The sequence below is a fragment of the Physeter macrocephalus genome, unplaced genomic scaffold, assembly GCF_002837175.3.
Source record: "Physeter macrocephalus isolate SW-GA unplaced genomic scaffold, ASM283717v5 random_1941, whole genome shotgun sequence".
In the NCBI taxonomy this organism is placed as follows: Eukaryota; Metazoa; Chordata; class Mammalia; order Artiodactyla; family Physeteridae; genus Physeter; species Physeter macrocephalus.
This window is the reverse complement of record NW_021147227.1, coordinates 98-17,594: the sequence shown is the minus strand read 5'-3', so window position 1 is coordinate 17,594 and position 17,497 is coordinate 98. Positions and strand designations below refer to the sequence as shown.

At 61.7% G+C, this 17,497-nt stretch overlaps 1 protein-coding gene across 1 annotated transcript; it reads right to left on the bottom strand.

Moving 5' to 3' along the window:
• Positions 1–10: 10 nt before the first annotated feature.
• On the bottom strand, positions 11–6,597 carry LOC114485628 (uncharacterized). The gene is made up of 4 exons (XM_028487418.2): positions 6,562–6,597; positions 3,596–3,753; positions 2,672–3,022; positions 11–1,255 (listed from the first exon to the last, which is right to left on the bottom strand). Exons 1-4 carry the CDS (start codon positions 6,595–6,597, stop codon positions 1,060–1,062), a joined length of 741 nt encoding a protein of 246 aa, XP_028343219.1. The 3' UTR covers positions 11–1,059.
• Between the last annotated feature and the right edge of the window lie 10,900 nt (positions 6,598–17,497).

The following is a 17,497-nucleotide window of genomic DNA, read 5'->3' as shown; positions in this document are numbered from 1 at the left end:
CGGGCTCAGTAGTTGTGGCTCACAGGCTCTAGAGAGCAGGCTCAGTAGTTGCGGCACACGGGCTTAGTTGCTCCGCGACGTGTGGGATCTTCCCGGACCAGGGCTCGAACCCGTGTCCCCTGCATTGGCAGGCGGATTCTTAACCGCTGCGCCATCAGTGCCTGGGTTTCTTCCTTGTAGGTGGGAGGCCAGGCGCTGGGGCCCTGACCTTACACCAGTGATCTCACCCGGTCCTGGCCCGCGTGGAGGGGCTGGCCCGGCCAGTGTACTCAGCAGGGCTGGGAGGCAGTTGGCACTGCCAACTTGGGGCTCTGCTGTGTCACTCACTCAGGATAGAATGGAATGCTGCTGGCCGGGCTGTGGAGGGCAGAGTCCCGTCCCCTGCCCCCTCCTCACCGCGGCCACGGCGCAGCTGCTGAGTCGGGACCCTGGCAGGCTGGGGGCTGTGCCTGGGGCAGGAGGGGCTCTGCATTCTAGACCTGGCCACCTCCCTCTTCCTCTGGGCAGGGAGTAGCCCTGATCCAGGGAGAGAGCGTTTTGCTGTCCGGGCCTCTTGCCTCCCTGCCCCTGTGGTGTCCCCAGGCCAGCTTCAGGGGTCTCCCTCTCAGGCCTCCTTGGTCCCCTGGGGAGGGACTGCTTGGGAGCGGGCAGGGAGGGGCCCCATCAAGAGCTCCTCTCACCCAGCCCTGAGCCGGGGGGTGGGGGGGGGCGGGGGCGGGGACAGCCTGGGAGGGGCTCTTCCCCCGAGCCCTGGTTGGTGTGGGCGCGGCCGAGGCCCGAGGCCTGGGTGTGCCTTCTGCCTGGTGGCCTGGCCCTCCGGGGTTGCCGCCCACCTGCCCCTCTGCGCTGAGCTCCCTGCCCAGCCCCTGCACCGTGCATTCCCAGCCCCCAGTGGGCAGCTCCCAGAACGGGGACATGGCTGCTCGGCTCCCACGGTCAGCTCTGGGCAGAGCCCGGACGGCCAGGTGTCTTCTCCTCCTTTGCCCACCAGGTCCCGAGGACGGGGCTGTCCCTTCCCTTCTCTGTGCTCAGCTGACGGCACAGGACAAGCAAGGGGCTCTAGTGGTCAGCAGGGCTGAGGGGCTGCGGCGGGGGTGCCCTGGTCACCCTGAAGGTGCCACAGGGCACGGGGCCCTCGTTGAGTGTACGTGTGATCTTCTGCGCTGGTCCTTCCCTCCCGGAAGATCCGGCAACACTGACAGCTGGGCGTCCCGTGTCCTCCGCGGTGGCTGCTCCCTGAACCCTGCCCGCGTGCCTGGGACAGTGGGAGGGTGTCCTTAGAGGCGGGACCACGGCGGGAACAGTGCCGGGGGCAGAGTCCCTGGGCTCCGGGCCCCACCTCCGAGCCAGCCAGAGGGCGCTGGGCTGTGGGTGGACCGGTGCGCCGGGGGATGAGGGCTCAGGATGGGCCTTAAAACCCAAAGCAGAGAACATCGCCCAATACAGAGTCATTCCTCGAGCCTGTCCTAGGGATGCTCTAGTTTTCCATGAGTTTTTCTGCCTTTTTCCTGCCTGAGTTACTGCATGGTGGCTGAGCTCTGCACCTCGTTTTCTGCTGGTCAAACCCGCGGTGCTTCCACGCCACTGTCACGGGCCCCAGCGTGGAGGTGTCCTGTGGGCCAGGCACGGAGCTGGCCTCGCTCCTATGACCCCACCGAACCCCCGTCACCACCAGGAGGCAGGGCTGCTCTTGTCCTTCTTTAGGAGGCTCAGAGGAGCTGAGGGACGAGCTTGGCTTCACCGATGGTCGCACCGGCCCTGTTTGGCTGAGGCCACCCTGCTCCCGCATCCTTAGACGCCAGTCCTGAGCTGAGGAGACAGGGCCCTCGGCTAAGCCGCTTAGCGCCGCACTGGGTCGCAGCCAGCTGGGCGGGGGACACGGCAGTGAGGGGAGCAGCAGGTGTCAGGCCCTGCCTCTGCCACCCTCCTCCACTCCCTCGCCTTGGCCACCTTGCCCAGGCCTGGCTGAGGAGGGACACGAAGGCCCCACTGATTTCCTGTCTCCTCTGATACAGGCTCTCAGGCCCCGTGGCCTCTGAGGGGCGGCGGGGCGGCAGGAGGTGACCGAGCTCAAGGCCGCTGCCTCTGGGAAGCCTTCTGTGATTGAGCTGCCCTCGTCGGCTGTCCTGGGGCCCCGCTGTCCCCGCATGCCCTCTGGTTCTGCCCTCCTGGGAACCAAAGCCTCGCTGGCCAGGCCTGGCTGGTCGGTCGTAGGCACCTGGCGAGATGTCCACTTTAGGAGACCCTGCTCTCGTGCGGCGCCAGCCCTGCTGTCCCCAGCGCGGCGGGCACACAGCGTCGGTCCCGCCAGATGGTGAGCCCCCAGCCGCCCCCTGCAGGGGACCATCTGGCTGATGGTCTCTTTAGTCATGGGCGTGAGGGCTCGGTAACGGAGGGGAAAGGGATGGCGGGAGCCAAATCTTGCTGTTGGACAGCAGGGAAGGCTCTGGAACCTTCGCCCTGTGTCTGTGGCTGGGCTCTTCCTCCCTTCCCCCTCCTGAGGTCAGCCGACCCAGCTCTGTCTCTTGGCATCCGGCCACGCTCCTGGGGCTTTGCGGACCCCCTTCTGCCAGGCCTCCCCCTCCCTGGGACTTAGCTTCCCACCTGCATGGGCATCCAGTCTTTCCTGGCTTCTGGAGAGGACAGGTCTGCGTGCAGCAGCCCAGCTCACCTGGGTGTGAGTTCCCGGGATGGAGGGAGAACAGACCTCCCCGAGTCCCCCTCCAGCCGCTGGCAGGCTCTGCTCCTCTGCCTTTCGCTGGCGGCGCCTGGTTCTGGAACTCGGCACCGCTCTGACCGGACCATCCCGGGGCGGCCAAGCCAGCGAGCAGGTGCCTGGACCAAGGCACGTTTCTCGCACCTGCCAGCCAGTGGGACAGCCCCGGAAGGTGCCAGGCCCGTTTCTGGTTCTCGGGACACTGCCAGAGGGAGGCGCCCAGAGGTGCAGGAAAGAGAGGCGGAAGACGGACTGCAGCTGCTTCTGGCAGAAGGGCTTGAACCCCGTTTACTCTGAGGATGTGCCCTGCAGGGGGAGGAGAGGCGGATGGACATCTGGCAGAACTTCCCACCTGAGAAGTTTGGGATTCCGAGCCTGTGCCTTTCTCGGCGCCAGGGAACAGTAGCCCAATTGTTCCAGACCCGTGTTATCTCGGTCACAGCACCCGCCCCCTTCTGGACCACGACCCTCCAATTCCTGGGCCTAATAACGGCCTTGTTCCGGGCAGGGTTGAGCAAAGCCCTGTCGGTGGCTGTTCAGAGCAGCCCTGGCGACTCTCCCAGCTCCCGCTCCGTGTGCCGCCCGGCCATCCGGGCAGCCCAGCCCTCAGGGAGGCTCACCAAGGCGGCGCTGGGCTGGCGGTGAGTGGGGCTCTGCTCCTAGGGGCACAGGGAGGCCGAGCCCGGTCAGTGGGCAGCGGAGGCCCGGGCGAAGTGCGGGCAGTCTCCAGCCTGTGGTGCGTTTATAGCTCCTGGACTGAGGGTAGAGTGCGGTCCCAGGTGGATGGAAGGAAGGGGTGGGTGGACAGGCCGTGGGTTTGTCCAGGGCAGAGAGGAGTGTCTTGCGTGCTGGACTCATGGAAGTTGATTGTACACGTACCGTGTTGAAGCCGTGAGGTCGTAGGGAAGGTGTCTTGGGAAGCCCGCGAGCCTCTCCGAGGCCTGGCAGGAGCGATCAAAGTTACAGCAGGAGTGGCTTGACAGAGACCCGTGAAACGTGCTCAAGGCAGAGCCGGAGAGGAGGTTTGCTGACTCTGGCTACGGGTGATGGAATTTGCTGGTCTGGAAAAAAAAGAGTTGTGGTCGCCAGGCGTCTGTGATGCCGGAGTGTGGCCCGCGTGGAGCCGGGGGGCGGCATAGAAGCCCTCTGCAGGCCTTCCTGCTTCGGGGTCTCTGTCTGCAGGGCAGGACAAAGCACAGGAAGGCCTGAGAGGTGTCAGGCCAAAATGACAGCGAGGTCTGGGAGCCTCCCCAGGGCAGGCAGGCTGGGGAAGAGCCCTTGAGGGGGCTGGGTGTTCCGCCCACAGAGAGACACCCCGGAGGGCACCCGCTGAGCGGCCGTGGCCAGCTTCAGCCTCTACCCCACTGTGCTGGCGTCTGCCCTGGCCCCCTCCACTGCTCTCCCTCTGGGCTCTTCCTACTGGTGGGCTCCCCCCACCCTCCGACCCCGGCCCTCGGCCTCTGCTGCCAGGACAGGGCGGCATGCACTGCAGCACACACGTGCCAGTGGGCGAGCGTGGTGGGCCCGGAGGGGGACGGGTTAGAAGACTGCCTCTTGGTCTCCCGATGGCCGGCCTGCCTTCCTGCCCCTCTCCCCTGGGTCTGCTCAGCCTCGGCGTGTCAGAGCAACAGGCTCTTCGTTTTCAAAAATTTTTTATTTATTTATTTATTTAGCCTGCGCCGTGCGGCTTGCGGGATCTTAGTTCCCCGACCAGGCATCGAACCTGCACCCTCGGCAGTGAAAGCTCCGAGTCCTAACCGCTGGACCAGGGGAGTCCCTAACAGGCTCTTCATTTTCCTCAGGGCGCAGATGGCTCCTGAATGCCTCCTTCCGGAGTCCCCAGCACAGGGATGCTCACAGCCCCTGGTGACTTCTGCAGTAGTTACTTCCTTAGCTTTGAAACTGTCCTCCTCCTCGGGGAGAGGGAGAGGCGTCATCCCCGTGGGGCGCCGGGCGGTGTCGGCCGGGCTGGCAGGCTGGGGCGAGAGTGTGCGCTGCAGAGGAGGGCTCCGTGCAGCTCCCCTCGGAAGGCGCCACTCTCTGCCTTTGACGCTGGAGGTGGCGCGCTCTCCTAGTCCGTTCTTCTGCTTCTCTGCTTTCTCCACGGCTTGCTTCTCGCCCTGAGCTAATGTCCTTGAAAGTGACACCTCGGGTCCTTCCCCTCCTCTCCTTCTCCTCTCTCTCCCTTGGCAAACCTGTCCAGCCTCTTGGTTTCAGCTACGAGCTCTGATCATAGCGTCTCAGGTGTAGCAGGTGCCTTTGTAGTTTGCGGTGCGTCTTCACAAGCAATCGGCCTGCGAGGTGGAAGGGTTCGTCCCCTTTTTGGATGGTAAAGCTCAGGCACGGAAGGACTGAGCCACAGCTGGGGTACGCCTCACTCCCCAAATGCATGTCCGCCATTCCTGTGGGCCAACCACGTCTGAGTTGCCCCCGCGGTGAATGCGGACCCTCGTGAGGGACCCCTGGCGCACCTCCCTCACACCAGGCCCTGTCCTCGGGGTTCACGCGTTACTTGCTTTAGTCCTCCTGTCGTTCCTGCACGGAAGATATCCTGATCTGTGTTGTACACGTGAGGGAGTGGCCCAGGGAGGTGTGTTATCTGCTCAAAGCCTCAAAGCTGGGATCTGACAGCAGACCTCACGTACTTTCTGCTCACCCACACCCGTCGACGAGGCACGTGGCCACCACCCGCCGTGGCCACAGGGCTGGCCGTCGGTGAGGGCCACGCCCCCCAGCACCCCTGCTTCCGGAACGGCCCCCTGTGGTTCTGTCTTCGTGAGGTTCTCTGAGCTGTTCTGTCTCGGGATCTGTTGGACTGGTCTGTGCTGCTCTCTCGTTGTCCTTCGTGATTTTGCAAACTTTGCTGTAATCCCCCTCGACTTTGTTTTTCCAGAATGAGGAGGTCTCAGCTTTTTAGGAATCTCCCCTCACGTCTCAAGTTCTCACTTGCTTCCCGTCTATCTGGTGTGTTTACGTGGGGACGAGTCTCCCCCTTGGAGTCGGGCCACGCCCTGCCCAGATCCTCCCACAGCTGGCGCGCACAGGACGCCTCCCCGCTGCACAGACACACCACGAGAAGCCCGTCTCTGCTCCCACTCCAGGCCCAGCCGCCCACGCTGAGGTCAGCTGAGCAGCGGCCGCAGATACGGCCCGTCCCAGGCCTGCTGGCTCACCGCATCGTGTCTGTGACAGGAGAGCCTTTCCTGGTGCTGTGACGGAGTGCCGGAGGCATGCAGAGCTGGGCTGCTGGCCTCCTGTGCCGATCACGGCTGCCAGGCCTGGGGACGGCCAGGTTAGTGGCAATGACGGGCACGACCTGCTGGGAGGAGGGGGCTCGGGGCCGGGAGGGGTCGCAGGCGGACCCAGGTGGACTTGGTGGCACCGTGCTCTGGCCCAGGCGCTCTCTCGTCTCCTTGTGGCCTCCCCTTCTTTTGTCAGCTCCCCTTCTTCCTCATTTTCCTTGCCCCCAATGTTTTGGGAGTCACCATGGGGATGGGCGTGGGTGGTGCCATCCCAGCCCGAGATGAGAGCTCTGAAGATCTCCTGCTTTGGGGCTTCATGCCAGCCTGGGTTTCTTAAAGAGGTCGCAGGCATATTAGAGATCCAAGGCCGTCTTTGGAGGTGGTGAGGGAGCCTTGGGAACAGCAGAGACCACTTCCGCGACGGGAAGGAAAATCGCACTCTGCGTGCACCTGCCGGGTGCACCTGCTGTCACACAGGCGTCTAGCACCTGAGAAGCAGGGAAGTCGAGCGCTGTGACCTTCCCAGCAACGAGTTGCCCTAGAAACGAGATCCCCTTGCGTGTGACACTCTCCCCTGGTGTGTGTGAATGTGCCAGAGGGTACGGGAAAGAGGAGGGTAGAGGTCTCCAGGTGGCCCATCTTCGCTACTGATGGCGGTGTCTGAGGGGAGAGGGAAGTGGGTTCTTCTTTAAAAAAAGTTTACTTCTGATGATAAAATTTGTACGTGGTCATTGGAGAGCACTGGAAAGAACAGAGAGGTAGAAAAGGAGCCTACGTTAAAGTTTTAGCTTCATCACGCTGCCATGCCGAGCTAACCTCTGCTCACCTGCGATGCGTTTCCAGGTGTGTAGGTGGGAGGAGAGACTTTTGTTGCCAAGGACGCCTTGAGTTTAAAGGAGTAGAAGGACACAGGATGGGGGGGTTCCCAGCCCTCCTAGCCTGGGCTGCCTGGGGCCTCCCACTTTGACCGTCAGCCCTAGCTGGCTGGGGACCGGGCAGCCACTCGGCCCAGGCTCGAGTGCCCCCTGGAAGGAGGACCCTGCTCCCGGGCCTTCCTGCGGGGTGGCTGGGACCCCAGGAGCTCGTGGGACAGCCCCTGCGCCAAAGCAGAGGCTCCCGGCAGGTGGCCGTGGGGTCTGGTCCCAGACTTCTAGTGGCAGCTGCCGTGTTGGTGAGCTCCGGGTCTCTGGGTGAGGGAGGCTGTCGGATCGTTTTTCGCCTGTGGGTTCCGACCCTGGTCCCCGCCCTGCCCTCCAGAGCCTCGTGGGATACGACCAGACACCGTGAGCCACGGCAGTGCTGCCGGCACTTCAAACCCGCAGCCGTGCCCCTCGCCGCTCCCCCCTCCCCCGCCCCCAGCCCCCTCCAGTCCCCACCTGTTCCTCGCGGGGCGGGCAGCAGCGTGGAGGGAGGCAGAGCCTCTGGCTAGGCTTCCGGGAGCAGGTGAGAGGGGATGGTGATGGCAGCAGGATGGGGAAGCCCATTCCAGCCAGGGAATGGCACGCAGGAATGTTGATCCGCGGCAGGTGTGCGCACAGGCCCGCGGGAGTGTGAGCTGCTGCGGGGCCAGAGGACTCCCCGCCCCCTGGGCTCCCTTGTATAGCCGCCGCCCTGCTCCCAGAGCTCGGGTGGGGGTGGCCCCCCCTGCTGGACACCCTCGGGGAGCCTGCCGCTGGCTGGGCCCCCGGCCAGCTCTCAGGATCGTCTTGTCATCGCAGCCCGAGTCAGCTGTTGGTTTGGGAAGCCTTCCCTGGTGTTTCACGGTGCACAGCCAGAAATATAACCCTCCCGTTTGCCAGGAGCACTGGGTCTTGGCAGGCGTCCTCACGGCCTATTTTAAACTGGAGGGAGCAGTGAGAAGTGCCTCTTGGGCTGAGCCTGGGACCCTTCCCTTCCCTCGCGGGGCTGCTGGGGGCTGGTCGCTCTTCCCTCCTTGGGCCCAGGGACACGTGTCCTGGGGGGAGGACACGGGGGTGGGAGGCGGGGCCGTTTCAGGGCCATCTGGAAGAGGGTTTGCACGATTGCACGGCGGGTGGGCCCCGGCCCGGCAGCGGCAGTCTGCTTTGTCCGTCTCCTCCTCCCTCGGTGGTGCTGGCGCCGTGTTTGAGCAGGCGGCGTGGCCACCCTGTTTTCCTTGCCACCTGGAAAATGGGGACCCACGTGGCTCTACCCTGCCTCTCAAAGCGTTCCCGTGACCTCAGAGAACTGTTATGAGCTCGTCTGGGATCTACCGACCCCTGTTGTCCCGCTTCATCCGCCCAAGTCAGTCTCCCCAGCAGGCAAGGCCTCTCGAAGTAGACACACGTTTCCAAGAAAACCAAATAAAGAGATGGTGGAAACAGGCAGCAAAGGCTGTTCAGCGCCTTCGAAGGCTGCTGGCGGCCCAGTGAATGAAATAATAACCAGCACCTCGTGAAGGACCCAACGTGGCCTGTGCTTCAGATCCTGGATTCTGGGTCTGGCTTGCTGAGCCTCTCACAGGGCAAGTCCCTCAGCCTCTCTGAGCCTCGGTTTCTCATCGGTAAAGGGGTGATGATGGTGCCCACCTTGTAGGTGTAGTGGGCGTGCACCAAGATGATGGTCCGTAGGGCGGGTGCGTGCTGCAAGTCAGGGCTGAACGACTCGGCCACTGCAGTGGCCACTGCTGCGACCTTCCCAGGACCCCGTCACAGACAGAGGGTACCTGCCGTGATGCCCGTCGGCCCAGGACCAGCTTCGGTGGAAAACTAGTCCCTCCCCATCAGGGTCCGCAGAGCGCCAGGCAGGGATCGGATGGAGTCTGGTTACTGCCCCCAGGAGCCCTGCCTTAGGGGGTGGGATGCCCAGGGTGCTGGTGACAGGGTGTTCATTCTCCAGGGGATGTGGGGAGGGGTCACAGCATGTCTGGCCTCAAGGGGCTGCGTGTCCCTGGGGATATTTCTTTCTTTTTTTAAAAAAAATAAATTCATTTATTTATTTATTTTTGGCTGCATTGGGCCTCCGTTGCTGTGTGCAGGCTTTCTCTAGTTGCGGCGAGCAGGGGCTACTCTTCTTTGCGGTGCGCGGGCTTCTCTTGTTGCAGAGCACAGGCTCTAGGTGCGCGGGCTTCGGTAGTTGTGGCGCGTGGGCTCAGTAGTTGTGGCTCGTGGGCTCTAGAGCGCAGGCTCAGTAGTTGTGGCCCACGGGCATTGTTGCTCCGCGGCGTGTGGGATCTTCCCGGACCAGGGCTCGAACCCGTGCCCCCTGCATTGGCAGGCGGATTCTTAACCACTGCGCCACCAGGGAAGCCCCTCGCTGGGGATATTTCTGCGGAGCCCACTCCTGGCTGGGAAGCTGGCTGGTTACAGCTCCGGAGACTCTGATGCTCGGCAGGTCCGGGGTGGGGGCCCGGGCAGCTGCAATGCCAAAATCCTTCCCGGTGATTCTGACACCCAGCAGGGGAGTGGGGTAAGGGCTGTGGAGGCAGACAGAGCTGGGACTCAGCCTGGCCCTGCTGCTTAGTCTGGGACAACAGTGCCCACCTCCTTGGACTGGTGTGAGGTTACATGGAACGGTGGGTCTGGGACGCCCGGCCCAGAGCCTAGCGCACAGGCCCCGCTCCCTGCGTGGTGGCAGTGACGGTGAACTTGGAAAAACCGGCTGGGCGGGGGCCCTTCCTCTGTTGGGCCAGGTGCTGGCTGCCTTCAGGGGCTCAAGCTTCCTCTCCAGACCTTTTCCGGGCTTGAGGGCCGTCTTCCTTGCCCTCACCCCTCCCCTCCCCACATCCCCAGATTGGAGGCCTAAATGCAGGGGTGGTGGTTCCCGTTTTAGAGGCTGGGGGGACAGCCGTCTGCAGGTCCGTGGAGAATTGGCCATTGGTGCTTGGCTTGGGCTGCCTCTGGGTCAGGTTCGCAGGCACCTCCTAACCCAGCCTGGGCCCGAGTTCCAGGCCCCAGACCAGTGCTCAGTGCATTTCTCCACCAGAAAGAGGCCTGAGGTGAAGGACTTGGGTCTGTCTTGTCCATCCTGATGGTGACGGTGGCACTGTCCAGCACCTGTAGAGCACTTACTCAGTGCCAGGCACTGTTTCAAGTGCTTTTCCTACTTGAACTTATTTTAGCTTCATGACGGCTCCGAAGGAGGTGCTATTCGTGAACCCATTTCACGGATATGGAAGATGAGTCACAGATGGACCACGCGGTGCTAAGCGCTGTGTTGTCAGGCATGCCACCCCCTAATCCTGTCCTTTTAATATTGATTCCGAGTCGCTTTCCATTAATAGCTCATCAACGGCGACAAGCGCATAGCGCACATTTTCCCGTGGACACTTCCCTCTCTGGTCTGTAGCTGCCGCGCGGGGTGGATGCCCTGTGCACACGTGTGTTGACTGTCGGGTGTATTTATTTGTTGGTTTCCAGGGGACGGGAGAGGCTGGACAGAGGGCAGCAGATGACCCATCGCCAGGAGAGCTGCTCTGACGCCAGCCTGCCCGCCATGTGGGCTTCCTGCTGCGGTCACCAGCTCCCTTTTGCCCCCCAGAGCCCAGAATAGCAGTCTGCGGTCAAGAGGGACGATGAAGAGCGGGGCGCGTGGCTGGGCTGCAGGGCTGGCGGGTGCAGGATGGTCAACCTTGAGGCTCGCGGCCTGGCCCTGTCTGTCCCGCCAGCTCTAGGCTTTATATAGCGAAGCTGCGCTAGGTGAGCCCTGCAAGTTTGTGCGTGGCCCTCATCTGACTGCGGCATGTGGACCCTTCACCGGGGTGGCCTGAGGAGACGTGGCCCCCGGGCTGACCTGGGTTTGAGTCTCAGCAGCAGCTGACGGGCTCTGCCCACAGCCACATCGCGTAATGGGAGCAGCCCGCCAGGGAGCTGAAAAAGGAAACGGGCCGTGCCCAACCCAGCTATTATTAAACTTTTCTCTAGCACTTTCTCCCCACTCAGCCCTTTGCCACCGTACTTGAGAGATTGTCCCTGTGCCACCCCAAAGGGATGTGGCCGCTGTGACCCGTAGAGGGAGGACGGCACGGGGGCCTGTTTTAGTGGCGTGGAGCTGCCAGCGAGATTCCTACCACCTTCAGTGGTAGAAGAATGCCTGGCTTTCAGAAAGGACTTCTTGGGACATCTCACCTGTAGCCCAGAAGCCAGAGAGCCTTTCTCTTTGGCTGACCCTTGGAATGAAGCAGCATCTTTTAGGTGAAGTCCTTGTGCAAACAAGTAAACGGACTCTCGACCGTAGGGCACTGCTGAGAAGGGTTGGCACCTCTCAGGTCCGGAGAGGAGCCTGTGGTTCAGGAGAGGTTCAGGCCTCTCCTTTGTGGGAGCAAAGCCGGACCCCCTCCGTGTCTCTGAGGGACAGGCACCTGCTTTTGTTAGTGTCCTTGAGCGGAAGAGCCTTTCTTTTGCCAGTTACGTCCTTGTAGGGCTGTTTGCTGTCACCTACCTTTTTTTTATTCTTTAAAAGAGTTTGTTTGTTTTTTTTTTTCCTTAAGAGCACTTTTAGGTTTACAACAGAATGGAGAGGAAGGTACAGGAGATGTCCCATACACCCCACACACGGACAGCTTCCCCTGTTGTCAACATCCCCACCAGATGCAACGCTTGTTACCGAGGAGGAACCTACATCGACAAGTCATGGTCACGCACGGTCTGTAGTTTACGTGAGGCTTCACTCTTGGTGTTGTACCTCCTATGGATTTGGCAAATGTATAAGGATCTGTTCCCACCAGCATGGTATCGTACAGGGTATTTTCACTGCCCCAAAAATCCTCCGGGCTCTACCTTTTTGCCTCCACAAACCCGGGCACCCAGTGATTAATGTTCTGTCTCCATTGTTTTGCCTTTTTTGGAATGCTATATCGTTGGAATCCTACAGTGTGTCGCCTTTTCGGGTGGGTTTCTTTCACTTAGTAATACGCGTTGAAGGTCCGTCCATGTCTTTTCATGGCGTGACGGCTCATTTCTGTTCAGCACAGAATGCTGTTCCACCGTCTGGATGGACCACAGAACGATGAAGGGGTGAGGAAGAGGGGGGCGCCGCTGGGGGAGCCAGCAGCTGGAGGGGCCTGGGCGGTGAGCTAGTGAGAGCCGCATCTGGCGCTCAGCCTGGAGTCTGCACAAGGAAGTGCAGGGCCCTGGCAGAGGTGCACTCGGTCCGTGCAGCAGAGAAGACAGGGCAGGGCCGCTCGGAACCCGGGAGGAGTGCCTCCTGCAGGGTCCTGGGCAGCATCGGCCCGGTGGCCGAGTCCCCCGGTGCCTCGCTGTGACGGGAGGTGTCTGGTTCCTCCCAGAAGGCGAGCGGGTTATAAATAGCAGATGACAGGCTGTGGTGAGAGCTGCCTCTAGCGTAATCGCCGATTTTGAGAGTGCCCTGGCGAGGGTGGGAGGATGGCTGAGGTTAAATTTGGCCCTGTTGGCTGATTGGCATTTCTTGAGCCGGGTGCTAATCCCTTCAGGAGGTCAGATAAGCTCCACAGCGGCGCCGGGTTAAGGCGCCAGGTTTGAGGCCAGGTTAACTCTTTTCGGGGGGACGGCAGAAGACCCCCGAAGTTGTGACGACTCCACATTGTCCAAAACAGAGCCGGAGCCGTGGTGGAGCTGGACTTCAGGAGGGTCCATCCGGGGGGGGGCCGGTGCCCGGGGTGCAAAGCGGACTCTGCTGTGTGACTGTCTTTCTGGCGAGGCCGTCCCCTGGGAGGATGCCCGGGGCCAGCCCCGGGGCACAGAGACGGTGCACTTCCCCCTGGGAAGTAGCTCGGGCCCAGGGACCTGCCTTGCTGAGTATCGGGGTGAGTGGGTAGCAGCCCTGAAGGTCAGGGATTCCCCCTCCTGGTCCTGTCACCTCCCGCCACGGCCTGATGAGTCAGGACCCACTTTCCAATGCCTCGCTTAAGAGCAGGAAGCTCTCCCACTACAGTTCTAGGCTTTGGGGGTTTCCTGCTCCCGCCCCGTCTGCTGCAGGCGTTAACCCTCACCCTTTCGCAGAGGGAGGGTAGGTGTGTAGCCTGCCTGCCTGCCCCTCCGGGGTCTCTGGGGGCGGCGGGCGGGCAGTTCTCGGCCGCCAGCCTCGTGGGAGGTGTGCGCTGCTTCCCCCGCAAGTGCCGCTTCCAGCCTGGAGTCCTCCTCCAGCCTGGCCCCTTCCTCCCGGGGCTGGGGGTCCCGCTCCATCTCCTGCTGCGGATGGGCCGTGCTCCTGAGCTTCTCGGCACCTCCTCTTTCCAGGACCAAGAAACTGGTCCCCGTGGAGCGTCGCACCCCCGCACGGGCCGTCCTCTGCCTTATGGCCACTGTCGCTCTGTGCTCCCCCCCGTCACAGCCGAGGCGCCCGAGAACCACGGCGCTCGCCGCTTGTTCCATCTCAGCTCCACCAGCCGAGGGCTGCAGGGGCGCCACGGGAATAGATCATCCCCCGCAAGCTCTCCAGGCCCCTCTGCTGTGGCCCCGGCTCCCCCCGACCCTCCCCGGCATCTCAGCGGGGGTTCTGGAACCTCCCGCCTCTGCCTTCCTGCACGTGTCCCTCTCACCCGGGGCAACATCTTCTCTCTGACTGGCCGCTGCGTGTGCCGAGTCGGGGGAACTTCGCGCAGAGCGCGGGAGCCGCAGGGCCGCGGGCGTGGAGAGGACTGGCCTTTATCCTTCGGATTCTTCGTGCTCTTCGTCGGAGAACAGTGCCCTGCAGGAGGGGCCCTTAGCTGCCCTTGCGGGGTGAGCTAGGAGAAGGAGCCTCCTCCTTTCACGAGCAGGGGGATATTTGGATGGCGACGAAGCCGGCCTCTCCGTTTTGCCGGAGTAAGGTGGTTTCCAGCAGGCACGCTGGGCGGGGAGCCGTGTGGCCAGCTCTTGAGGGACTTGACTGCCAGGCCAGAGGGCGTGGGCTCCTCGCAGGGCAGGGGGGAGCCAGTGAAGCTCCGCACGGCAAGAGCAGTTTTAGGAAGAATAATGGAGGGGGCAGGGAGGAGAGGGGTGCTGGGGTGCTGTCGGCTAGCTGAGGGTTGAGCGCCCTGCAGGCAGGCTATTGGCTCTGTCCCGGGCTGAATCTGCACCCTGGTGGTCCAGCCCACGGGCTTTGGGGGTTCAGGAAAGGAGAGCCTTGGCAAGATTCGTTCGGGGTCTGAGTGCTGTGGGCCTGGGACGTGTCCTCCCACCCATGGGTATATTCTGGGGCTCCAAATCTCCCTGGTGTCCTGTCCGCTGGGATGGGGAAGGAGAGCACAGGCCCTCGACTTCTGGAGGAGGGACTCCGCTGTGAGCATCTCTGGCCTGGGCCGTGTGGCTTGTCTCCTTCAGGGAGCGGCTAAGGGCAGATGGAGCCTTCCCCCCTTCCCTGGGTTTGGAGCTGCTCTTTGGCATTTGATACCAAGACGTCAGGTGAGCTGGTTCTTTTTCTCGTCTCCCCCTCCCATCAAGGCTGCAAGGAGCTGGGGGTGACCCTAGAACCAAGCGGTATTGAACGGCACCGTGCCATGGCCCCGCCCCCGCCCAACCCCGCCACTGTACCTGCTCCCAGGGTCTTGTCCCCAAGCCACGGTCAAAAATGATGGCTTGGTTGGGAGCAGACGTTCCTTGCTGACCCCCAACAGAGATTCACTGGAAGTGAATGCACGTGCCAGCGTGTCCGTGATCTTAGCAGACAGCATGGTGTATGCCCAGCTTCACCACGCCCCCCCTCACTGCCCCTTGTCCCTTAGGTGAGACCCTGAGATGAGGTGGCTGATACATGAGTGATGGTGACACCAGGCAGCCCGGCGTCCGGGGAGCTGGAGGAGGACCTCGTTTAATTAGAAAGAGTGTGTGGGCCTGAGCCCCCAGCATCCTTGCAAAAAGAGACTTTTCTGTGAGCATCACTCTGTACCAGGCACCGTGCTTATGCAACCTTGTGAGTTTGGTGGTGTTGTCTCCGACTTGTAAATGAGGAATTAAGGCTCAGAGAGGTCAAGTTGCTTTTCTCACCTTGCACAGCAGGGGCAGGGAATTGAACTCCCTCGAGTCCATCAACTTCATAGCCCGTGCTCCTTCTTGTTCTTTTTCACCAGAGCATTTTCACATCCTGCAGCATTTTCTCTGTGCTGAGCTCAACCACCCCTCTTCCACTCCCAGGCTCTCGGTGACGCCCGAGAAGTTTACTCCACGTATGCTGAAGGCATACGTTCCCCAGGACAGGAGGGTCCCGAGTCCGGGTCTCCTCCCTCTCTCTGTTCCTCCCTCCACAGAGATTCATTGAGCCTTTACCGTGAACCTGGCACCCGAGGGACACACAAGGGACAAGTCAGGGATCTCTGACCTCATGGAGCTCACATTCTAGCAGGGAAGATGGACAAGAGTAAATAAACACTTAAAGTCATAATAGGTTTTCACACAAGATGGGGAGCAAAGGAAGCTTAAAGGAGAAGAATGAAACCACGAGTCTCTAAGGAAGAACATTCTGGACAAGGGGCACCCGAGTGCGGAATAACATGGTGTGCCTGGGAGCTAGCAGAGGCCGGTGAACGGGACCAGGGCACGGAGGAGGCGGCCAAGGCAGAGGCTGGATCGTGTAGGGTCCCGGAGGGCACGGGAAGGGATTTGGGATTTGTTCTACGTACAAGGGGAACCTGTGGAAATGTGCTGCTCTGTGGAGAGTGAGTAGTGGAGGGGCAGGGGTGGCAGCTGGGAAAACAGAAAAGGATCGCAGAAGTTCAAGGAGGAGGCTGGGGTAGCAGTGGAGTCGGGGAGAGATGGGGTCAAAAATCGGAGGTAGAGGGCTTCCCTGGTGGCACAGTGGTTGAGAGTCCGCCTGCCGATGCAGGGGACACGGGTTCGAGCCCTGGTCTGGGAAGGTCCCACGTGCCGCGGAGCAGCTAAGCCCGTGAGCCACAACTACTGAGCCTGCGCGTCTGGAGCCTGCGCTCCGCGACAAGAGAGGCCGCGATAGCGAGAGGCCCGCGCACCGCGATGAGGAGTGGCCCCCGCTCGCCGCAACTAGAGAAAAGCCCTCGCGCAGAAACGGAGACCCAACACGGCAAAAAGAAATAAATTAATTAAAAAAAAAATCGGAGGTAGAACCGGCAGAGGACTTGCTGGTGGGTGATGGGGGGGCAGAGGGTTGCTGGCGACTGGGGTCCCCCGTGGCTTGTGCAGCAAGCTTCCCGCGTGACCCTGTTAAGCTTGAGTTGCCTGTAAGGCGTCCGAGGGGAGGTCACGGTCGGCAAGTGGGGGCACAGTCTGAGCCCAGGGAGGGGCCGCTCACTTCCGCCTGGCAGTAGTCAGGTGCAGCGGTCCCTCAGAACACCTTGAGAGCCTGGGAGGGGCCCAGCTCTGCTGGATGTGGTTCCTGGCGTAGTTTGTGTTTAATAATGTCCTTTGGAAACGAAGCAAGATGACGGCATGCCTGAGTCACACGGCAGAAGCTCGTGGGTGATCCTTGTGGTCACGAGCCTTGGGTCGGGGATGCAGCTGCATTAGATGCAACAGCATTTCTGTGCCCCCGAAGGGTTTGCGTATACTTGGTATTCATGGAAAGGCTCGACCCTCGTGGTCTTTGACAGCGTGAGGGGAGGTACCCCTGCCCCCAGGGGACCAGCTGGGGGCTGCACCGTTGTACCGTCTTAGTCCCATGCTGCCGGGAGCTTGCCTTTGTGAAAACTTGAAAAGTACCTCTTGGGAGCCTACTATATGCGAGGCACCGTAGGGGATGCCAAACAAGAGTCGACTTAGGCAAAACCAACAAGCAATGAACCTTGTAGGGCGAAGGGTGTTGGGCGCTGTGAGGAGGTGGGAGGTGCTTCTAGCGCACAGAGGGGCCATGGGGAGGCTGGAGCTCATGGGCCCTTCACGGGAAGGATGGCACCGCTGACTGGTTGGGGTGCAGGAGGGGCACGGCTGGCGGGGAAGAGCCGGCAGGGAGGCACGCGGGCAAAGGCTTGGGGTACATCACAGAGGGACCAGTGCCCCGGCCTGTGGGGATACTGGCAGGCTAATAAGGAGAAGATGAGCCTGCAGGAGGTCTCAAATGGACGCCGTGCTGAGAAGCTTCAGCCGCATCCTGCAGGCCGCAGGAGCCCTCCAGGGCCCGGAAGATGAGGCGTGGTGTACCCCAGGTGGAGTGTTCAGATGGCGGTGGTGCCGGAGGGGGCAGGTGGGGTGACCACCAGGGGTGCTTCTCAGTGTTCTGGCCAAAGGGATGAGACCAGGACCTGGGCCGTGGGAGTGCAGAGGACCAGGGGGATGCAGGAGAGTTGCAGGGGTGTGGCTGGAGGATTTGGAATGGGCGAGATGCAGAAGGGTGACAGTGGTGATGACCATCATTTGTGATGTTAGGCCGTGTTCTTGTTCTCAGGGCTTTAGAAGTTTTCTCTCTCCACGGCTCACGGGCCCAGCCGCTCCGCGGCGTGTGGGATCCTCCCGGACCGGGGCACGAACCCGCGTCCCCTGCATCGGCAGGCGGACTCTCAACCACTGCGCCGCCAGGGAAGCCCAGTTTTCTCCTTTTTAATCTCCACAACAAACCTGTAGGTACTACGTGTAGTTTGGGGGAGTTAGCATTATTATCCCCATTTTACAGATGAGGAATCAGAGTCACAGAGGTCAACTGGCCTGAGGCTGCATTG